The 24891-nt window shown below is 39.5% G+C and overlaps 2 protein-coding genes across 4 annotated transcripts in view; one reads left to right on the top strand and one right to left on the bottom strand.

Annotated features, from left to right (window-relative positions):
- Positions 1-2432, top strand: part of LOC133647457 (serine/threonine-protein kinase 4-like) — a 38538-nt gene extending 36106 nt beyond the window's left edge. The window contains exon 11 of the mRNA XM_062043338.1: positions 1074-2432. Within this exon, the coding sequence (XP_061899322.1) occupies positions 1074-1232 (159 nt within the window). The 3' untranslated portion in view covers positions 1233-2432. The remainder of the gene's footprint in view (positions 1-1073) is intronic.
- Positions 2426-23667, bottom strand: LOC133647473 (potassium voltage-gated channel subfamily S member 1-like). Of its 3 annotated transcripts, XM_062043340.1 has the most exons (11): positions 23532-23667; positions 20828-21004; positions 5923-6056; positions 5692-5856; positions 5458-5629; positions 5240-5323; positions 3806-3967; positions 3658-3741; positions 2978-3070; positions 2759-2855; positions 2426-2657 (listed from the first exon to the last, which is right to left on the bottom strand). In XM_062043340.1, exons 2-11 carry the CDS (start codon positions 20996-20998, stop codon positions 2560-2562), a joined length of 1260 nt encoding a protein of 419 aa, XP_061899324.1. In that variant the 5' UTR covers positions 20999-21004; positions 23532-23667; the 3' UTR covers positions 2426-2559. The 3 variants fall into 3 exon arrangements, with proteins under 3 accessions (XP_061899324.1, XP_061899323.1, XP_061899325.1); XM_062043339.1 differs by having other exon boundaries at positions 2426-2855; XM_062043341.1 differs by lacking the exon at positions 23532-23667 and having other exon boundaries at positions 2426-2855; positions 5923-6114; positions 20828-20876.
- Between the last annotated feature and the right edge of the window lie 1224 nt (positions 23668-24891).

Below are 24891 nucleotides of genomic sequence, written 5' to 3'. Positions count from 1 at the left end.
TATATATATATATATATATATACACACACACACACATATACACAGTACAGGCCAAAAGTTTGGACAAACCTCATTTCAATGTGTTTTCTTTATTTTCATGACTATCAAAATTGTATGGAGGCATAAAACTATGACAACTGTGAAGTGAGAACCCTTTCAGGTGACTACCTCTTGAAGCTCATCGAGAGAATGCCAAGAGTGTGCGAAAAAGTAATCAGAGCAAAGGGTGGCTATTTTGAAGAAACTAGAATATAAGACATGTTTTCAGTTATTTCATCTTTCACATGTGTTCATTCATAGTTTTTATGCCTTTAGTGACAATCTACAATGTAAATAGTCATGAAAATAAAGAAAACGCATTGCATGAGAAGGTGTGTCCAAACGTTTGGCCTGTAATGTATATATTTGAGTAAAAATCAATTTTAAAGACAATTTTTAAGCCATCGCCGTGCAACCAAAAGGAGCTTTTCTAACCTGTAACCTGTTATGAAAAAGTTTCATGGTAATTACTATATCAAATAATAAATTGCGAGAATCGCTTTGAATCTATAATCAATCCTGAATCGAATCGTCACCCAAGGAATCGGATTGAATCGTTAAGTGCCGAAAGATTCACACCCCTATTCTGATCAGAAAAGGAGGAGAGTCTGCCTGCCCCAAATGCGGCACACGAAGACAAACAAGAGTCCGCATTCTCTTGTGTGCGTTCTTTCCTACCCTAGTCCCACAACATGCTGTACCTTACCATGAATTGATTTACGTGGACCCCGACTTAAACAAGTTGAAAAACTTATTCGGGTGTTACCGTTTAGTGGTCAATTGTACGGAATATGTACTGTACTGTGCAATCTACTAATAAAAGTTTCAATCAATCAATCAAAAACTTCATTGGAAACTGTAAACAGACATAGTTAGTTGGGTAGGCTACAGCTCGCCCGTCACCATAAACATCTATAAGTGCATCTGTGTTTGGGCCTTGGTGAATCTCCACACTCCCGAGTACCTCTGTAGTGGTTTGCGATCTAATCTGGGAGGCGCCACAGGTGTCATCAAGCTGTGGTGTGTCTCCGCAGGTCAACTCATGGTCGGTGGAGGAGCTACGTCTGCGTCTGGCCTCCTTGGACCCGCAGATGGAGCAAGAGATCGAGGAGATCCGCCAGCGGTACCAGTCCAAGAGGCAACCCATCCTGGACGCCATCGAGGCCAAGAAGAGGCGGCAGCAGAACTTCTGAAGGTCCTTAGAGAGGCGTCACTCTGACACGTTATTGACCTCTCTTGGGACAGCAAGACTTTTTGTAACAGGATGCTGAACACAGTAGGTACTTAGGGGGTGAAATGTTGGCCCCACCCCCTCATGCACCAGAATGTAGCACCAGCTGTTATCGCTTTTAATTTTGATGATGACCACCATCTTGTGTGAGCTTTCATCAGAGCTTTGGACCATCGGGTGGTCAATCCTCAGGGTGTCTGTATATATCGTTCTTCTCTAAGTTATGAACCGTGGACCATGTTGTTTGTGTGCTACTGCTTTACTTATAAACAGTAGGAATGTCCACAAAAGGGAAATATTCAGATTTTGATACTGTTAAATATAACAAGGTTCCTCACAAAAATGAAATACTCCCGTCAGTGCACTGCAATATGTTTACTGTGTACAATGTGTACTTAGTTCCTGAGTGTGCCTATTAGGACAGTGTAGTGCTGTCCTAAATCCTTTACTGTTGTTGCAGTTTGCGTTGTTTTTGCGTGTAACACCTGCTGCAAATGAGGCGGAGATTACGCTGTTTCTTTTTGTTTGATACGACCTACGTAGCCAAAATGCAAATTGGGGGGAAGTCCATCACTGCGCACTCAACATTTTGACTATTTACTGACTTCAGTGTGAACACACTCATGCACTCAAAAGACCAAGTGCAAGAATGGAAGTGCACCTAATTTGAGTGTATTAGCGAGTTCACGCCAAGAAGTTTGTCATAATGTTGCATGTTTAAAACAGCCAAAATGTTGAGTGCACGGTAGTGGAAAGTCACCCTCAATAGTTGCCGTCTTGGCTAGGTAGCGTAGTAAGTGTGCACACAGGAACCAAGTACTGTTCTTATTGAAGTGTGTTGATGTAAGATTCCATTTGAGCCGAAGTCCAAAACACTGGATTTAGACACTGGCGCCACAAATGTAGAGGCCACCGTGTACGAGCCGCCACAGAGCTAAGCAATATGGTGGCCTCCTTTTCGTATGCTGGTTAGCGTCAATGAGGCATGTTCTACTGTAGTCGGCCATCTTGACTGGTCTGACGTCACAAAGGGAAGCGCATCTTAAAAATTGCCTGTTGCTAGTTTGATGAAATGTTGCGCTTTGCTTCGTTTGATGAAAAGTTGCTGCCTTAAAGCTGATGTTTGATGTTATTTGTTTAAAGAATAAACACATTTTCCATGTTTTATTTTTCTTTGGTCATCATAATGCTGATGTCACATAAAATCATCGTCCTGTCACAGCTGAATTGACTCCACCTCGACGTAGCTGTAGTTGATGACGCCGCCGCCATCCCTATTCTCCACATTGTCACCTTCCAACGCCGCCACCTCCCAGTCCGACTTGTCCTCGCAGCTCGCTGTCTTCCTGCGGCTGCTGCTGTTGCGCACGGAAGCTTCCAGCGCTTTCTGACGCCCATAGAAGTGCGAGAACTTGTTGAAGATGATGGTGATGGGAAGCGCCACTACCAGGGTGCCGCCCAGAATGCAGCCGCTGGCCGCCAGCTTACCCGCCACCGTCACGGGCACCACGTCCCCGTAGCCCACTGTGGTCATGGTGACCGTGCCCCACCACCAGCACGACGGGATGGTGTCCAGACCCACGTCCTGCACAAAGACAGTTGATTATGTACAAGACCCTGATGGAACCATCACAATGATTCAAAAAGTGATGTGTCAGCAGATTACTGTGTGATCACTGCACTTAAGGACACTAAAGGACACTTGACCTCCTCGTACTCGGCGGTGTACGCCATTCCAGAGAAGACGGACACTCCCACAGCCAAGTAGAGCAGCAGAAGGCCCACCTCACGGTAACTGTGCTGCAAAGACGGGGGACAGCTCGTTAGTGACCTCATGTCTGGAAAACCTGGCCATGTGACGCAAATCGTGTCATTGTGTGACCAGCTGACTGACCGGACAAAATGTGAGCAACATAACCCTTGGTAGATGGTCAACACCGATGTAGAACAATCTTAATGCCTCCACGCTTTGTCCATGAAGACATTCAGGGAGACAGGAAAGGACTAGCCGGCTCGGTGGCCTTGTGGTTAAGAGTGTCTGCCCTGAGATTGGTAGGTTGTGAGTTCAAACCCCGGCCTAGTCATACCAAAGACTATAAAAATGGGACCCATTACCTCCCTGCTTGGCACTCAGCATCAAGGGTTGGAATTGGGGGTTAAATCATCAAAATGATTCCCGGGCGTGGCCACCGCTGCTGCTCACTGCTCCCCTCAAGGGTGATCAAGGGTGATGGGTCAAATGCAGAGGATCATTTCACCACACCTAGTGTGTGTGTGACTATCAGTTGTACTTTAACTTTAACTGACAGACGCCTCTCGATATTCTCACTAAAGATCTGTATGTTCTATTCCAACGACCAAAGACGTGGTCGCTGTCTCAGACTCACCCGTAGGGTGGCCCCCAGCGAGCGAAGTCCAGTGGAATGTCGCGCCAGCTTCAGCACCCTGAAGATCCTCATCAGCCTGAGGACCTGGAGGACAAAAGGTAGTTGAGGTCTCGCGCTCCCTGGCGGAGTTCTCCGGACAAGGCCAGACCTGGATGACGCGTCCCAGGTCTTCCAGTTCTGACTGGGCGCCCAGCGCGATGTCGCAGACCAGCGTGACGTAGACGGGGAAGATGGACGACAAGTCGATGATGTTCAGAGGATGTTGGAAGAACCTCTTCCTGTTAGGTGCCAGCAGGAGGCGCATCACCACCTGTGTGACATCACACTTGAGATTGCCATGTGTGCACACACACACACCAGTGGTGTGCTGTCAGGGCCAGCAAGGCCTTCTCTGCTGGCCTAACATAACCAGAAATCATGATCATAATAAAAGATAAAAGTACTTTTTTATTTACTTTCCCTAAATATCTAAAAGTATTCATATTCTCTTCATGTCATATTATGCTCCTTCCAGTGCTGTTGTTTTTAGGTTATAGAGTTTTTGTCCAATCAGAATTCAGCTAGCTTATGTTGCCATGCTGTACCAAATCTGCCCGGAGCCTTCAGAATCAACAATGCGGGTGACAGTGCACGGGCACATAGAGTTGATAAGACAATTGCGACAGCCAATCAGATCACGAGTTGTCGTCAGTAAGGCCTTCTAGATGGCCTAACGCTGTTGCAAAGTTGCAAAAACAGGAAGTGGCACCGGAACCATACGAGCCACATAAAACTCACCGGTACAATAACCACGAAGATAAAGTGTTTGTCTTACACAAAGTAATCGGCTGTGGACAGACAAAACCAAGCAACGGCAACATTTTTGGCAGGCAGTCACATTTTGGCTCAACACGGGTTTTCCTGCCACTTTCCCAAAAATCAACCGACTACGACGGTAACACTGGCTTATACGGCGTCGGATGGGTGCTACAAATTGTGAGTTGAAATATTTTAATTTCTTAATTTTTTTCTCAGTGGCCTCGTGGTTAGAGTGTCCGCCCTGAGATCGGTAGGTCGTGAGTTCAAACCCCGGCCGAGTCATACCAAAGACTATAAAAATGGGACCCATTACCTCCCTGCTTGGCACTCAGCATCAAGGACTGGAATTGGCGGTTAAATCACCAAAAATTATTCCCGGGCCCGGCCACCGCTGCTGCTCACTGCTCCCCTCACCTCCCAGGGGGTGGAACAAGGGGATGGGTCAAATGCAGAGGACAAATTTCATTGTGACTATCATTGGTACTTTAACTTTAATGTTTCATTTGTTTAATACAATTCTTTTAATTTTGACAGTACCACGTAAGATATGTTTTAATTGCTGAAGCGGGTTTATTGAATGTTAAATGCGCCGAAAAATAGACCCTTTTGTAGACTGTTGAGAGGGTTCAATGCCCAGTAGCGTGCACGTATGTTTCTGTATAGTATCTCCAGCCGTGTCCATGTGGTGACATCAATTACGGTATTTTGAGAGGTTAAGTAGGACATCACTGAAGGCCTAGGTGAGAAACGCACGGCCCGCCACTGACGCGCACACGGTACTCACCTCCATGGTGAACCAGCACGTGCACAGCAGCTCAAGCGCGTGCATCGTGGGATCGTCCATCAGCTTCCCTTCAGAGTCAAACGTCTGCAACACAAAGATAGTTAGAGACTGAGATGCACCACTCTGATGCAAATATCCCCCCTTGTTGGACTAATAGAAACTTCCTGTTTGAAGTGTAAGATGACAGCAAAAGACACAACCACCAGTTTGTGTCAAACCTGATATTCCGGAATGCTGTTCATACACATGATGGTGATGGACGTGAGCACCACGCTGATGGAGAGCAGACTGAAGAGCTTGCTCGGAACCGAGTATCCCGGGTTTTCCAGCGTGAGCCACAAGCACCTGCGGACGTTCCCGCAGCGCACCTGCTGGAAGTGCTGCATGTCCCTGAGAGACAAGACACAGATGTCAACCACCAGGCCGCTGCGCCCGCCTCCCCCCCACCGCACTTTTTTAGGTCGGAAATCTCATCCGGCAAAGTGTCAATGCTGCTGACGTCGCTGTCGTCGTCCCAGCTGCGATGGCGGCTGCTCTCCAGCTTGCGGTCGTGGAAACGAAAGCTGCAACAGCTGTCCAGGAAGAACTCGCTGATTCCCCAGTACTCCATCTCCTGACTGAACACAACATATGTTTTGTTTACCTGCCATTTGTCGTGAAACGATGACAACAATTAGCATCACCTGAAGGAGAAGACGCACAAATCCTCCATGATGTGAAGTTTTCCTGTCTGGTAGAAGTTAAGCACGTATGGGAACAAACCAGGATTCCTGTCGAAGTAAAATTCCTTCTGCTGCCCGTCGTAGTCATCACACACCTGCAGGGGGAGCAAGAGGTCACACGCGTGCTGCCTCCCCACTGGGGTTGCCAACTCCCTGAAAAAAATAATAAGGGACACCTTGCAGGGCAGGTCGACCCAATTATTTTTTGGCCTTTTTAAATTAGTTGGAAAGGAGTTTTATACGACACACAAAGGTTGAACGGAGTCAACTGGAATCTTGTTTGTTGAAGAATGAAGATGTTTGCATCCATGTAATCTGTGGATTTTGTAACCGGATGACTGATGAGGTAAATTATACCAATTTTTTTTATATGAATGTGAAGTAGCATGTATTTGTATTTGGTCACAGAATCCTTTAAAACAGTGTTTTTCAACCACTAGTGTGCCGTGAGATACAGTCTGGTGTACCGTGGGAGATTATGTAATTTCACCTATTTGGGTTAAAGATATTTTTTGCAAACCAGTAATTATAGTCTGCAAATTATGTGTTGTTGTTGAGTGTCGGTGCTGTCTAGAGCTCGGCATAGTAACCGTGTAATACTCTTCCATATCAGTAGGTGGCAGCCGGTAGCTAATTGCTTTGTAGATGTCGGAAACAGCGGGAGCTGCAGCGTGCAGGTAAAAAGGTGTCTAATGCTTAAACCAAAAATAAGCAAAAGGTGAGTGCCACTAAGAAAAGGCATTGAAGCTTAGGGAAGGCTATGCAGAAAGAAACTAAAACTGAACTGGCTACAAAGTAAACGAAAACAGAATGCTGGACGACAGCAAAGACTTGCAGTGGAGCAAAGACGGCGTCCACAATGTACATCCGAACATGACATGACAATCCACAATACCAAAAAAAGACAAAAAGCCACCAAAATAGGAGCGCAAGACAAGAACTAAAACACTACACACAGGAAAACAGCAATAAACTCTAAATAAGTCATGGTGTGATGTGACAGATCGTGACAGTACACTTACTTTGAGACAAGAGCTATATTGATGCATGGTTGGTTATGGTTTAATGTCATATCCAACAATTGCGACAACGACTTTTTAATGTCAACTGAATTTTGTTTTTTGATGGTTTCTGCTGGTGATGTGCCTCCGGATTTTTTTCAACGCAAAAAATGTGTCTTGGCTCAAAAAAGGTTGAAAAACACTGCTTTAGAAGATTATTCTACTGAGGTCAAAAGTGCACATGTCCAGCACAAGCGCTCCAGAGAGTGGGCTTTCCCCCCCAGGACATTGGGGAATTAAAAGGACAGCAGCAGTTGGATTTTAGGAGAGATAATAGAAACATTAGCAACATCTATTAGGAAGCACCACAGATAGGGGTCGGGGTCACCCGACTCAAACCGATCAGAGGAATAATGTCAAGGAAAGATTGATTGGCCGGACTGACCGGCACCAAGGCTAGAACCACAAAGAGTAAGGGTCTTTGTGTAAAAAGGTATTTAAGAACAGTTGTTCGAGAGGACATCTGAAGAGATTCGGCCCACTCCTTCTCCTGGAGACTGCAGCTCCAGTCTGAGGCTCGCTGAAACAAATAAAGCTTTTTGTTCGACGATTCCTCGTTGGCGTCTCCTTGGCTCATCACCCATCACACGACCATCAAATATACACATATATTTTTTTATACTTTTTGACTACAGGGCAGGCAGAATTTATTCCGATGTGCAGGTTTTGGGTTAATACAAATACATGGGAAACACATTGTTTAATAATACTTTTTTTGTGCAAATTAACAGAATAAAGTATAACTTTTTTGTTCTAAATAGATATTGTTCCTGTTGAACTTAACGGAATAAAAACTAGTCTTTGCTCTATCCTGGCTAACTTAAAAAAAAGAATAAATTCAATATTCAGCTTTATGATAGAGCATGTCTCCTACTTTCATCACGATGACAACTACTTTGACTAAAAGAAAAATTAGATATTTGGGTTTTATTACTTTGACAAGTAACATTTCAATTGTGCTTTATTTATGAAGGAGATCTCCACTCACTGGGGTTATTGTCTTTATTTTGTCAAACTATTTTCACCAAGTACTACCTCAGAAAAAAATGTCTCTCCAGGTAATGACCAACATTAAAATACAGTAACGTAATAGGTCTAATTATTCATTAAAAACGAGGCAATGGGTTTATTCAACAAGTACATTTTTGGCCACTGTAACATTACACACCAGTTTGAACAGTAACACTGTGTATGAATACAGGAAAATAAAACACTGTACTTTAATCAAATTATTCTTTGGCATACCACTAGATACCACAGTTTGAGTAAAACTGATATATTGTATTTGTCATTAAATAGAAGCATCACAGACACTCACTTGCTCTTTAATGTGGAATAAATGACACAACACTAATACTTTAAGCCACATACCCAAGGGTGTCGTTAGGCGTAACATATTCTTAAACTCTCCTAAATAATTTGGTGTGTATTTATGTATTTATTTTGACAAAAAAGTGTAGACAAATTCAATATAAACAGCAGTAATATGAGTTTAAATAAATAATAATACAACCTGTCATTATTCACTATAATCATAACTCGTTTGTTTTCCCAACACTTCACATGGTAACACTTGCCAGTATAAGATGGAGACCCTTTGTCAGCGCTTATTGTCCAACCTAATCAGTTCCACCAGTAACGCTCACATGGCGCATTTTAGCTGCTTAATATTTCTGATTGATTACCACGTTTTAAGGAGGTCGTCAGGGAAGTAAACAAGTATACGAGCCAAATTTTCACATACTCTTAATATTCAATGTTTTATCGTTTATACTTCATATTACATTGTTGTCAGGATCTGATGTGGGAGGGAGGTGTCAAAGTAGTTGAAGTTATGTGTCGTTTTTCAGTCTGTTATAGCTTGCTTTAATCAATGCAAACTGAAGCATTATATGGTTCAAATGATTGGTGTTACGTCACAATCAACGCTCTGCTGTGTGGCACAAAAAGTTCAAGTTAAAAGTTAAAGTGCCAATGATTGTCCCACACATAGGTGTGGCGAAATTATTCTCTGCATTTGAACCATCACCCTTGATCACCCCCTGGGAGGTGAGGGGAGCAGTGAGCAGCAGCGGTGGCCGCGCCCGGGAATCATTTTGGTGATTTAACCCCCAATTCCAACCCTTGATGCTGACTGCCAAGCAGGGAGGTAATGGGTCCCATTGTTATAGTCTTTGGTATGACTCGGCTGGGGTTTGAACTCACAACCTACCGATCTCAGGGCGAACACTCTAACCACCAAAAGCGTCATAACGTGTGACTATGTGTAAGTTTATCTATGTGTGTGTGTGTGCTTGCATATAACAGCGTATTGACGATTACTCTCGGAAATATGGCTTTACCGCAGTTTGTACTGTACATGTTTGGCAAACTCTACTCTTCAATTTTATATCAAATTAATATGCAGACTTAAAGCATTGCGATCGCCGATTACACGTAAAAACTGTTATTTTTCACATTTATTTAGATGCGATTGTGATTAAGGGCTATATAAATAAACTTTGATTGATTGTGATAATGGATCTTATATATGTATATAATATATTGATATAATATGTATATATTTACACATACATATGTATAGGATATACGTGGGTATATATTGTTACTTTACATGCAGTCGGCTTTCGGCCCCTGGGTAGGGCGTGGGGTGTGGCCTTTTGAGTAAAGAAGCACATCCAGCCATCCATCCATTTTCTACCGCTTGTCCCTTTCGGGGTCGCGGGGGGTCGCTGGAGCCTGTCAAATGTAAATTATTAAATGACAAAGCGCTTCATATAAAGTTTACCCCAAATGTATTACTAGCCACGTCATGCCCTGTCACTGATAAGAATGTGGGGACACATTTCGATATTAGATTTCTGGTGGTTCTCGTGGCGCGCGTCATTAGTACTTGTGTTGCAAAGCAGAAGGTTGTGGGTTGAATTTGTAGTAAGGTTTTTAAATGTATGTTTTAATGATGTTAAAAGTGTTTAGCAGGCTAAACTAAAGCATGTTAATTAAAAAAGTGGACTGTTACAAAATCTTGCTGATTGTCAAAGATGTTAGATAGTTCTAACTCAATGAAAGATTTTGTTACTTCAAAAATTAATTGTGTTGCTCAAGGTAATATTACTTTTGTATGTATATGGTGCTGGGATACCCATGATTTCAGCCTTTCAAAGCTCCTCTGAGACCACCAATGAGACCTCGGTATTGGTCAAATCCTGGTTACAATTTCCGTACAATCGGGATCGGATGACGTCACGGTTGGAAGTGATCTGCATTCTGCCCATAGTCAACAGATCAGTCATACTGGACAGACGCAAAAATTGGAACGAGATGTGTGGTTTATCATTCACAATCCCTGTGTAAGATACATTTCTTTTTTTAGTGTAAATCGTAAATAAACGTTAACACAAGTCATCCAACATTGGAGTCAATGAATCTCCTCTAATCCGCCCACAAAGCCCTCTAAATAACCACCCATAAACCGCCAACAATACTCCCATTTACATGTCGTGACCGGAAAACCGATCAAGAATTAGCAATATTGTTATTATAATCGCTGATGCCGACAAACTATTTTTTAGCGGTACATTGATCACAGGTAGGTAACGAACATGTGCTGCTATATTGACATATTGAGCTGGTGTTCTGCGGCTGTTGCATCGCCTCTGAGTTGGTAAAAGTTAATTCTAGGTTAAAAATCATGCCTCTCACTTTGATTATAGAAGGTTGTAGCAATAAACTGAGAAGTTGGTCAACTTTGACATCCAACTTTGACATTTGAGATGGCAAGGAATACAAAAAGACGCTGGATTTTTGTTTAACCCTTGGCAAGGATTATGATTAATTCTTCATCTAAACAGGAAGATATAATTATCCCATCAGTCGACATACCACTGAGAGCAGACATTGTACAGTAAATGATTGTTTTATTATGTTCATAGTTTTTTGTTTAGCACTTGCAATATTGCTGCATGATGCCATAGTTTTTCGCTAAAGCTGGTTCTGTTTAGCGCATGCACAGCTTCTAAAACCTGTTGTTTATCCTCCTTATATTCAGGCAAAAAATGTCAATTTCTGGAATGTTTTGTCTCTTATAGTTTTTGAGTTATTAACATTTCACTATTTATAACCCCACGTGGGATTGATGGCAATTTTCAATCTTTATGACAATTTTTCTTGTTGCTGTTAATTTTGTGGCGAGTTTACTACATTTCACATAATGGAAATCAAGAAGTCTATATTAACAAAGTCTTACTAATTGTGCATGACAATTGACTAATGACACAATCATCTTGACTTTGAACACACTGCACACAATCGAATGAAAGGCATACTTACTCAACAGCCATGCATGTCACACTAAGGTTGGCAGTATGAACAAGGCCAACACTGTCATAAACATGTGCCATATATTAAAACCACACTAAACAACAACGATAAACACATTTTGGAAGAATATTTGCCCCACAAAACAACATAAACACTACAGAACAAATTCCCAGAATTCCTTGCAACACTAACTCTTCCGCTACAATATAAACAAACGCCATTGGTAGATCTACACCTGACATCCACTGTAATAATACCACGTAAAATAGCGTATCGAGTCGATACTACTATGATTACATCGATATTTTTCAACATCACAAAATCTTCTTTCGTTTTTTTTAATTTATATTATGTTTATAAACTCAGGAAATATGTCCCTGGACACATGAGGACTTTGAATATGACCAATGTATGATCCTGTAACAACTTGGTATCGGATTGATACCCAAATTTGTGGTATCATTCAAAACTAATGTAAAGTATCAAACAACAGAAGAATAAGTGATTTTTACATTTTAACAGAAGTGTATTCATTTTCTACCACTTGTCCTTAATAATCTAGGCAAAATAATAGAATGATAAATGACACAATATGTTACTGCATACGTCAGCAGCTAAATTAGGATCCTTTGTTTGCTTAATTACTAATTAAAAGACAAGTTGTCATGTATGTTTACTATTTTATTTAAGGACAAAATTGCAATAAGAAACATATGTGTAATGTACCCTAAGATTTTTTTGTTCAAATAAAGCCAATAATGAAATTTTTTGTGGTCCCCTTTATTTAGAAAAGTACCAAAAAGTACCGACATACTTTTGGTTTCGGTACCAAAATATTGGTATCAGGACAACACTAATACACACACACACCGAGCACCCCCCCCCCCTCCCGCCCCCCAAAGCACCACCTTTTCAAAACCTCCCCAAACTAATCCCAATCTTTTGCGCTGCTTTGTGCTGGAAAATCTTTTGGTCTAACTATTATAGTTTTTAAGTTATTAACAAATTATAATTCATAACCAGACCCCCCCACCAGCTCAAAACCTCTAAGTTCTTATTAAATATAACTGGGCCCCCAACTATTTCAAAATCGGCCCAAACTGCTCCCATTTGTGTACTGCCAAAATTTTGGGTCCAACAATTATTGTACGAAAACCTATTGTGTGCATTTACGTAGTTCTGTAAAGTTCCTGTGCTTTTAATTTGGTAATTAACGTCTTTGTCGGAATAGCCCATATGCAATCAACGGTAGCAGCCAGCCGTGTGTGTGTTGTTGACTTAATGTAAGTTATGTCATGTAAATACAGCTTTTAAACTAAATGTCTTGCAATTGCTACTTCTGCAAATGTTTGGTGCATCGTAGGCTAAGTTCAAGTGTTTTGGGGTAAATTAAGAGTTAATTAATCTTGTTGACAACGTTTCCCCTCAGCATTGCTTATGTAACTTCATCATAACTGTGATGGTGGAGTTAGGCCACTAAAGGGTGACAGATACCATATAATTGGGGGTCCCCAAACTACGGCCCGCCAGTGTCCAAAATCAGGCCCGCGGGAAGTCCCAAGTATAAAAAAATTTAAAATTCCGTCTTTTCTTATCCACTTTGTACCGCTTGCTACTCATCGTGTCTCCTAGCCGCTCAGGCAAATCATATTGTCTAAAAATGCATTTTCTCATCGATAACGTGACATCATCGCACACGCGGAAAGTGCGCTATATATATCTAACATATATATATATATATATATATATATATATATATATATATATATATATATATATATATATATATATATATATATATATATATATATATATATATATATATATATATATATATATATATATATATATATATATATATATATATATATACAGCCCGGCCCCCATCCAAACTGTTTTAACACAATGCGGCCCCCGAGTCAAAAAGTTTGGGGACCCCTGTTCTAAATCTTAGAAACATGTTGAAGTTTATGCATAGTTAAAGGTGCCATGTGTAATAATGTGGCCAGAAAAGGTACTGCAATCACGGTCAAAATTCTGTAGTGCCCTCCCACTCTCCATGACTGAGGTTGTCAGATATGCAGTCGAATCCAAATCCTACTCCAAGGAACTTCAAATGGCAATGGACGAGTCCTATTCTGTAGGTTTCTCTTGTTTATGCTTCTTGCAAGATGGTTTACTAAGTTATTATGCCACATTTTACTGATGCCGATTAGCCAAATGTATTTGTAAAGTTACGCAGCAATATTTTAGTCGGGAGTCGGGACAGATTGTTGGCATTACCTTGCTAAAATGTCTAGTTTGGCCGCACGGACCACCATCAAAATAGTTATATATAATAATACATTATATATGGCATAGGCCTACTTTGATGGCAAGCCAAGGCCAACATTAAAATTACCGTCACATTTCGTTCAGCATAACTCCATGTTGCATCCAACCTGACACACTGCATTCTCTTCCATGTATGCACATCACCATCTTTCAGTGCAGAGTGCGATTCTATGAGCCAACCTACACTACGCATAAATCATATAGCCTACGACCATGTCAATACACAAAGTAGAAAATCATTACATGTAATGCATTATATTGTGCCAAGCAGTGGCGTGCGGTGAGGTTAATGTCTGGTGAGGCACGACTGCATCATCACAGTCAGATTTACAAACATATAAACCTGCAGTGCAGGTGTACCTAATGTTGTGTCCCTGCGGTCGTTCGCGGCTCCTGCAGCGCGAGCATTGTTGTTTTTGCACTTTTTGGCTTCTTGTTAAGTGACTTTTTTTGGGTGGATTCGGTCTTGCACGTGGAGGGTTTGGGTGTGGGCTTTGGTTGGTGTGGCCGCGGCGCTCCCGTCGGGGGTGCATTCTGCGGCGGAGATGCTTGGCACCAGGAGGCGGGGTTATGAGACGAGCCTCCAGTTTTATGATCGCTCAGCACAAGAAATACGTTACACACATACAGATGTTGACAAAATACACTGTACATTATATACCTCAGCTAACTAATCTATGGAAATGTATAGTATAATTCATATAGCAATACGGTCTAACTGCACAGCAGGCCAGCAGTTAGCCGAGTTATTGCGCACAATCCATGTTGAGGCACAAATCAGTGACGTGCCTCAACTGGCTGCTGATCACCGCACCGTCTCTTCTCAGTATTTGAACGGCAAATGTGAAAATAAAAATAAAAATAATCTAAAACTGGTGAAGTTAAATGGAAAATAACTTTAGTATTATCACTGGATACATATAACAATTTAATTAATTTTTTTTTCTTTTTACTTTTTTTTTCTTTCCATGATGGCAGGAGGTGCCTCCCCTGCCTCTAGTGACGGCACGCCACTGGTGCCAAGCAAATACCACCCCATATGTGTTTGATGCATATACAGTACCAGAAACCGCAATTTGCCGTGCTAATTTTGGAACGCATTTCCTCAGCGTATCAGCATATTGACATCGAAATAGGCACTGACACTACCCATATCCACATAGGTTTTATTTGTCGAAAATATAATTTGCCCTGTCAGTGGGATGACACATCCACATACAGGCTAACGTGCATAAATTTCCCCCGTTAGCCTATATGTCGATGTGTCATTGACCGGGCTAGCATGCTGAGCATTACATTAGTGCGGCAGTCAGCAACCCGCGGCTCTCGAGCTGCATGCTGCTCTTTAGTGCCGCCCAAGTAGCTCCCTGGAGCATTTTTTTAAAAAGGATTGAAGATGGAAAAAGATGGGGGAAAAATAATGTTTTTGTTTTACTATGTTTTTTGTTTGAGGACCAACATGACACAAACCTTCCCAATTGTTAGAAAGCCCACTGTTTAATATGTAATACGTAAATGACCGCCATAACCACAACACCAGGGGGAGCTCCACTAACCACGTTAAACCCAGATTCCGATCTAACAAAGGTCTTAACTCATTCTCTTTCTATGCCACATCAATATGGACTGCACTCCCAACAGGTGTAAAAGAAAGGGCATCTCTATCCTCCTTCAAAACCGCACTAAAAGAACCCCTCCAGGCAACTTCAACCCTAAACTAACACCCTCCCTTCCACATCCTACCTCCCCGGTTTGTAAATAATCAAATGTAAATAATCAAATGTAGATACTTATTCTTATGCTTTCTGATCTCTCTCTCTCTCTCTATGTCCACTACTTGCTGTACATATCCTACCAAGTCAGTCCTACACTGTTCCAATGCCCATTTCTCTGATGATGCAATTGTTGATGACTGAAGTGTTGATATCAGCCAAACATATCCCCCCCCCCCCCACATCCCACACCCCGGATTGTAAATAATGTAAATAATTCAATGTACATACTCTGATGATTATCTTGTGTGATGACTGTATTATGATGATAGTATATATCTGTATCATGAATCAATTTAAGTGGACCCCGACTTAAACAAGTTGAAAAACTTATTCGGGTGTTACCATTTAGTGGTCAATTGTACGGAATATGTACTGCACTGTGCAATCTACTAATAAAAGTTTCAATCAATCAATCAAAAAAGTTTGTGTGTATGCTTCGCTGATGAGAGGATTTGTGAACATCGCTTTGTTCTACTAATTTTGGCGGTTCTTGAACTCACCATAGTGTGGAATGTGACACAACAGTTTGTTTACATGTAAAATCTTCCACTATTTCTTTGTCTCATTTTGTCCACCAAACGTTTTATACTGTGCGTGAATGCACAAAGGTGAGCTTTGTTGATGTTATTGACTTGTTGGAGTGCTAATCGGGCATATTTGGTCAGTGCATGACTGCAAGCTAATCAATGCTAACATGCTATTTAGGCTAGCTGTATGTACATATTGCATCATTATGCCTCATTTGTAGGTATATTTGAGCTCATTTAATATCCTTTTACTTTTATCGTCTTTGTATATAATTTAGTTTTGCATGTCTCATGACACATTATCTGTATGTAATATTGGCTGCATTTCAGATAGTTGTTTGTGTGCCATGTTGTTCCAGACCACAGCAAACATTACCTAGCTTGTCAAAGATTGTAATAAATCTATTAAAAGAAGACAGCCTGCCGTTTCCTTTAACTTGGACACACACATCTATACCTTTGGCCATTCTGAGCCAGTAATTTCCAGGAGTTATGTCACCTTCTGAGGATCTTCTGATTTACTAATGGTTTCTAATGTTGTAAAAATGTGTAGAATAAATATTAAATTTCAACATTTCTGTCAACGAAGATTTGCTTCAGCCTGCGACACATAGTCATTCTGATAGTAGGGTATTATAGCTAATATAGACACTTACATCATGTATTGCCTTCATTATAACACTTAAATACGGCTTTTAATTCTTTGCAGCTCAAGTAATATTTGTTTTTTGTATTTTTGGTCCAATATGGCTCTTTCAACGTTTTGGGTTGCCTACCCCTGCATTAGTGTGATGGTGCTTCGCTCCTAAGCAATGATCCCTCCAATGTTTCATATGTGTGAGCAAATGCAAAAACTCCTTGAGCATTCAGTGGAGCACATGTGAGCAACATCAGATGTGCACACTGTGGCTACACTAGCAGCACACCTGTCCCAAACCTGACCAAATAACAAGTTAAATGTTTTATTATTATAATCAAATGACAGATGTCATTTCCATGAGATTATTTTGTAATATGAGTGTTTTGGCCCACTTACAATGACAATAACAAAAAACATTGTTTTTCATGAGCTGTGTACTAGTATTGGATGTCTTGGTGGGGGTCCTGCTTTGGAAATAATTTGTACCCCTTTCAGACGTCGCATTTAGTTCCCATTAAAACATTCACATGTTGCACAATGTTACGTAAGCATGGGATCATGTGTACATTCCTGTAACTTTCTGTTTGTAAAATACATATTTTTATTAGTATTTATTTAATATAATAAAATATTTTCATGATTAATATTTATAAGTTAAGATTCTTAATAAATTACACTAGAATAAGCACACATTTGATTGGTAAATCATAGTGTTACGACCTGGATTGACACATTATGTGTGGTGTTGGAGTTGTCCAACTTTTTGTGTGGCTGTAAATGCCTCACTGGCTAAGTGCCTTATGTGCAAGTGTTTGTTTTGTACGGCAGAAAATGATCAGTTTTGCTAGATAGAAAGTGTTTACCAATGTTTTTGGTCATGTGTTTATGGCCGACAATAAAGAGTTTTGCTCAATAAAGTGATCGATGGAATTCATGTCCTCCTAAAAGCGTCTCGACAGACGTTACAATAATTGAACAGTGATGACGAAAACTGTTGTCTCTGTTGTGACCACTTGTCGTCAGTTACATTGAAAATTGTTAGTTTTTTGTGCGTGGCATAGATTTGCCGAGCGCAATTGCACAGGCGCGCACCTTAGAGGGAACATTGATCCTAAGCATTCGTTGCACGAACACACAAGTTTTGTTAGACGAGATCATATTGGACAATATAATTTATAGGGCTGTGAATCTTTGGGTGTCCCACGATTCGATTCAAAATCGATTCTTGGGGTCACGATTCGATTCAGAATCGATTTTTTTTTTCCAATTCAACACGATTCTCGATTCAAAAACGTTTTTTTATTTAAAAAAAAAAAATTTTTTTTAAATGTTTTAAATGTTTTTTTGTTTTTTTTAATGAAAACAATACACAACAATACCATAATAATGCAATACAATTTCAAAACAAAATCCGACCCAGCAACATTCAGAATACCAATAAACAGAGCAATTGAGAGCAATTGAGGACACACAAACATGACACGGAACAATCTAAAAGTAGTGAGACAAAAATGAATATTATCAACAACAGTATCAATATTAGTAACAATTTCTACATAGCAGTGATTGAAAATCCCTCATTGATATTATCATCACAAACATTAATTAAAAAAAAAAAATTACAAAAAATGAACAATAGTGTCACAGTGACTTACACTTGCATCGCATCTCATAAACTAAATGTCAAATGATAATGTCAATGAGGGATTTTTAATCATTGCTATGTTGAAATTGTAACTAATATTGATACTGTTGTTGATAATATTCATTTTTGTTTCACTACTTTTGGTTTGTTCTGTGTCGTGTTTGTGTCTCCTCTCAATTGCTCTGTTTATTGCAGTTCTAAGTGTTGCTGGGTCAGGTTTGGTTTTGGAATTGGATTGCATTGTTATGCTATCGCTGTGTATTGTTTTGTTGGATTGATTAATTTAAAAAAATAAAAAATAATTTTTTTTTTTTTTTTAAATAAATAATAAAAAAAATCGATTTTTTAAAAATGACAATCGATTCTGAATCGCACAACGTGAGAATCGCGATTCGAATTCGAATCGATTTTTCCCCACACCCCTAATAATTTACATACGAAATGTCCATTTACATTTATTACAAGTAATAAGAAAACGTAAATGCCTTACTTACCTATCTAGGAGGAAATTAGCAAATTTGGTGTCGGATTAAAAAATCTTCTCCGCCTTCAATCGTCTCCATCTTTCAAATCCTCGTTTTGTTCCTGGCTTTGTCATGAATAAGTTGAGAACCGTAACGACGCCTTTTAGCTTTACTAAGGTCTGACATGTTTAGTAACTTTACCAGTGGCAGTAGCTCGACGAAGGTGGTGGTGCATATCTGATATCTGGCAACCTGGATGTGACTCACTTACGGACTTTCTAATTGGTTCAAACGGTGGAGGGCGGGGCATCAAAATATAAACAATAACAAGATTTCGGTGCTGTAAATCTAATTTTGAAATGAGCATATCCCGGCTGAACTACTGTTATCAGTTATAAAGGTATTCGAAAAGAACATGATTTATTAATGTCTTTTGACATATCTGGGCCATTTAATGATGACTTTACGATAAATTACTATGGCACCTTTAAGTGTACTATATATATATTGTTATGATGCATACCTTTATATTATGTTATGTATGTATATGCATATATATTGCTGCATATTAATGAGTATTTAATTGAATTGTAATGTTCCTCTTTGTCTATTTGTTTAGACTACACAAACACTTACCACGGAAGCCACACACACCTTCAAGTAATAAAGATGATTAATGGATTCTCTGGCCGGAATCCGTCCATCACATCCCAACTATAGAAGTTCCACTATCCCTCACTTTTTAAGGAGCTGGTGACTGCGTGGGTTCCCTCCGGGTTCTCCGGCTTCCTCCCACCTCCAAAAACATACACCTGGGGATAGGTTGATTGGCAACACTAAATTGGCCCTAGTGTGGAATGTGAGTGTGAATGTTGTCTGTCAAGCTGTGTTGGCCCTGCGATGAGGTGGCGACTTGTCCAGGGTGTACCCCGCCTTCCGCCCGATTGTAGCTGAGATAGGCTCCAGCGCCCCCCGCGACCCCGAAGGGATTAAGCGGTAGAAAATGGATAGATGGATGGATGGTTATTATTTATAATTCGTTAATAATTTAAAAAACTATAATTGTTAGACAAAAATTTTTTTTCAGCTCTCAAACCAGCAGAAATGTAGTAGCACAAAGGATTTGGACTGGTTTAAGGAGATTTTGAGAAGGTGGGGGGTGGGGCTCGTTAGGAATCATAAAACGTTAATAACTTAAAAGCAATAATAATAATTAGACCAAAAATGTTTGCATCACAAACGTTGCAGAAACAATTGGGGACACGTTTGGGGAATCACAAAACGTTAATAACTCAAAAGTTACAATAGTTGTTGAAATAATTTTGCAGCACAAACAAATAAGACAAGTTTGGGGAGATGTTGACATAGTTGGGAGGGCGGGGGGTTAATAACACGTTAATTACACATTAATAACATAAACCAATAAAATGATCGGGACTGGTTTGGGGGGGCTGATTATGGATATTGAATCGTTAACTTAAAAACAATAACAGACAAAAAAATGTGCAGCACAAACATAACACAAACAAAGGGAACAAGTTTAGGGTGTTATGGACTGTGGGGGGGGGGGGGGGGGGGCACAAACAAAAATGTTTGCTGCACCAACGACTGGGACAAGTTTGGAACAAGATGGAGGCGGGTGTGGGGGCGTAACCTCACACAGGTGTGGTACCCACATGCATGTCATTGATCACGTGACTGCTCATGCTCATTATCTCACAAAATGACTCGGGTATATCTGTGAGATTTGTATTGTTATGATCATATCTATTTATTCCCAAACTTTGTAAGTTTTTTGGTGTTATAGATCAGTAATAGATAATCGCTTCAAAATAAAGTAAACTTTTTTTTTTATCCTTCTACTCACTGGTACTTTAACTTTACGGGGCGCACCGGGAATGTGAATACAAAGTAAGAATTTCACCAACACGAGAACATGATAACAAAATAATCTGCGTTGTCGGCCACTTACACATGGTAACAAAAATACGGGATAAAGTGCATTCTTTGACAGCTCAATACGGAACGCATACTTTTGTTTCTATTTACGGGACAATTCCGTTTTTAGTTTTTCGGTCGGCAACCCTACTTCCCACTAACCTGCAGGATGTCCTCTTCTGAGTCACATTCTAGAAGTTTTCCCAGTCTGGTGTCCGGAAAGTTCTTCAGCGCACTGCAGCAGACGTTACGCCTCAGCCCGCCCACGTTCACGTGCACGACAACCTCGTCCGAGTCCCGCTGGGCCCGGAAGGGCCTACGCTCCGTCACCATGCTTCACTGGCAAACACAAAGATGTTGACTTTTTTCAACTTCTCTGACAGGAAGTAGCACACAGCAAAGTAAACAACAACATAAACACCAAACGCAATACAGATTTCCAAACAAGAGGTAGCGGAAGGAATGCTTCTTTCCAAACAGTAAGTATTGGATGTAGCATTCTTTTCAAACAAGAGGTAGCAAAAGAAACATTTCAGGAATTTTTACAAACAGGATGTAACAGTTTGTACGAACAAAAAGTGCTATTCTTTCCAAACAGGAAGTAGGAGAGGTAGTATTATTTTCCAAATAATTAGTATTCTTTCCAAAAAGGAAGTAGCAGAAGTAGTATTATTTTCAAGAAGGAGTAGCATAAGTAACCTTTTTCAAACAGGAAGTAGATAGAGTACCATGTTTTTCCAAACAGAAAGTAACGGTATCAGAATTTTTTTGAAATAAAAGTTTTCTTTTCAAACAGGAATTAGCCATCTCTAAACAGATATTAACATTCTTTACCAATAGGAATTACTGTTCTTTCCAAAGAGACGGTAGGGGAAGTATCATGGTTTTCCATACAGGAAGTAGAGCTATTAGCAATCGTTCCAAATAAAAAACTAGTTTTCTTTCCAAACAAGACTTAGCATCCCTTACAAGGAAGTGTTGTTCCTTCCAAATAAATTAGCAGAGGTAGTATTCTTTTCAAACATGGGGTAGCGGAAGTAGCCATTTTTTAATCATGCTTTTCCAAACAGGAAGTAGAGGTATTGGTAATCTTTCCAAATAAAAAGTAGTTTTCATTCCAAACAGGACTTAGCAATCATTACAAACAGGCAATGCTGTTCTTTGGAAACAGCAAGTAGCTGAGGTAGTTTTATTTTCCGACAAGAAGTAGCGGATGTAGCCTTTTTTTCATTCATGTTTTTCTAAACAGGAAGCAATCTTTTCAAATGAAAAGTAGTTGTCTTTCTTAACAGTGTTAGCATTCCTTACAAACAGGAAGTGTGGTTCTTTCCGAACTTGTAGCATTTTCCAAACCGTTCTTTCCAAACAGGAAAGAGAGGAAGTAATGTTCTTTCCAAACAGGAATTAGCATTCTTTACAAAAAGGAAGAGGCATTTTTACACTGGAAATGTTGTTGTTTACAAACAGGAAGTAGTGTTCTATCAAACAGGCTCTGTATGTGGGCTCTGTACCGAGGATGTCGTTGTGGCTTGTACAGCCCTTTGAGACACTTGTGATTTAGGGCTATATAAATAAACATTGATTGATTGATTGATTGATTGATTGATTGATTGATCAAACAAGATTAAGGATTCTTTACATACAGGAAGTGGCACTCTTTCCAAACAAGAAGCATTCTTTCCAAAAGGAATTTGCATGTTTACAAACAGGTTGTGGCAGTCTTTTCAATAGAGAGTAGCATTCTTTTTAAATCGGAAATAGCGAAATACAGTGTTCTTTCCAAATCGGAATGAGCATTCTTTATAAACAGGAGGGGGCATCCTTCCCAAACAAGAATTAGCATCTTCCAAACAGGAAATGGCCCTCGTTTCAAGAAAAAAGTAGTATTATTTTTTTAGGCAGGAAGTAGTGCTCTCTAACCCAGTAGTCCCCAACCACCGGTCCGGGGACCGGTACCGGTCCGTGACGCATTTGCTACCGGGCCGCAGAGAAACATTAAATAATTTATAAACGACTGCATTTTCTCCGATGTAACTTTCTCCTGTCCCACTAGACACACCAATAAGCTTGTTTATATGACCCTAACCCTAACCCCAATAAAACTCTCCATAGGAAGTTGCCATTTGTTGGATTTTTTAATGAACATACAAAATATAAATGTGACAGATTGTAGCCAAAGGCTGATTTCCATCTGCATCTCATTGCAAAGAAACAAGCCCCCGGGCTCCCACTAATTCAGCGTTATAGTGAGTCGTATTTTTCATGCACTTATTTTTGCTGTACTTATCTGGCACAAGTGGAAAGCCAGTCCCTGAAAATTATTTGCCGACAATAAACCGGTCCGCGGTGCAAAAAAGGTTGGGGATCACTGCTCCAGCCAACAGGAAAAAGCAGAAGTAGCATTATTTCCAAAGAGAAAGTAGCCTTCTTTAAAAAACGCCAAAAAATGACCTTAACAAGTCAACAAGAATTAGCGTTCTATCCAAACAAGAAGTAGAGTTCTTATGGTGCAGTTTAGTGGCGATGTCACAGGAGTGACAGAATAATGTTAAAGTATGTTGGAAGTGTTCGAAAATGAAATGTCATCATTCTTATAATCAGAGCGTTGTGTGACCTTTATAGATTCATCAGTTTATTCCACTTTTGTTCTTCTTTTTTAAAATTTACTATTGCTGTCATTCTGAGTCTTTGGCATTCATAAAAAAAAGAGCTAACATGCAAATAGACATTCCAGGCTCAATCATCATGTAGATTTTGGTGACGTCACTGCGACGTGAGGCTCGAAGTTTTTCCACTTTTGTTATTGCAGGTTGCGGCAACATCTGACGTCATCATAAGAATAATTAAAGACTTAATTTTGGCTCACCTTTTGCAAATGTCCTGCAGCATCCTGTGACGTCACGGACATATCATTAGGTAAGTCTTCTATGTCCATAACCATGAAGAAAGTGTTCTTAGAGTGTCCAGGTCCGCGCCCTCGCCACGACTGTGCACGGCGTCCGTGTTCGGCCTGGCTGAGCCTCTTCGGCTGTTTTCGTCACTCTCCGGAAATAAGCCGAGTCCCCACGTGACCAAGCGACATTCAATTTAAAATGGGTTAACATTTTGATCTCATAATACTACACATCAAGGCACGTTTATTATTGAAATACAATATTATCATTTAGTTAGTTATTGGTGTTATTAATATTACATTAACAAATTAATTAAAGAAAGATTCACTGAAATCAAAGTAATTTAATGACGTCAAATAACCATGACAATGTGAGGTTATAAATCAATGCTGCATTGTCATTATTATCATTGTGAGTACATCGCCATCTCCTGGTCAATGTCCGCTCCTGCAAAAACAATGTGGACGTTGTTTGAACTTTGACCTTTTGTATGGAACCCCTCAAAGTTGTCGAGGTCCCCAATGACGTAGTTTTTATTTTATTTTTATTTTTTGAAATGATAATAAAAAAAACTAATTAACATGACAATATATTTACATTAAAACCGTTTTGTACATAGAATTGATATAAAATATTATCTAATTAAAATGTAAAAATATTTATAATAAAACGACAAATCAACATGAATCATGATTAAGACATATTGTAACACCAAATCATATTAATTTGATGTTTGTTAGAAATACTTGATCATGTTGATTTGATGTGTAAAATACATTTTATATTACATTATTAATAATTATATATGTAATACAATATTTAATAATATTACATTGTTACAGGGATGTTTGTAAAACTTTTATAACAAATATTTGATCACATTAAAGAGATGTTTTATTATTCATATTTTGTCATGTTTATTTAATGTTTTTACGTTTTTTAACTTGATGTTTTATCAAAATATTGATCATGTTAATTTGAAGCTCTATTGTTATCATTTTGTCATGTTACTTTGATGCCTATAAGAAATGCATTTGATGTTTTATTACAAATATTTGATCATGTTAATGTGATGTTTTATTATAAATATTTGATCATGTTAATGTGATGTTTTATTACAAATATTTGATCATGTTAATTTGATGTTTTATTACAACTATTTGATCGTGTTAATGTGATGTTTTATTACAAATATTTGATCGTGTTAATGTGATGTATTATTACAAATATTTGATCATGTTAATGTGATGTATTATTACAAATATTTGATCATGTTAATTAGATGTTTTATTACAAATATTTGATCATGTTAATGCAGTGGTTCTTAACCTG

Source organism: Entelurus aequoreus, linkage group LG01 (assembly GCF_033978785.1).
Source record: "Entelurus aequoreus isolate RoL-2023_Sb linkage group LG01, RoL_Eaeq_v1.1, whole genome shotgun sequence".
In the NCBI taxonomy this organism is placed as follows: Eukaryota; Metazoa; Chordata; class Actinopteri; order Syngnathiformes; family Syngnathidae; genus Entelurus; species Entelurus aequoreus.
The sequence above is the reverse complement of the archived record's forward strand: the minus strand, read 5'-3'. Positions and strand labels throughout refer to the sequence as shown.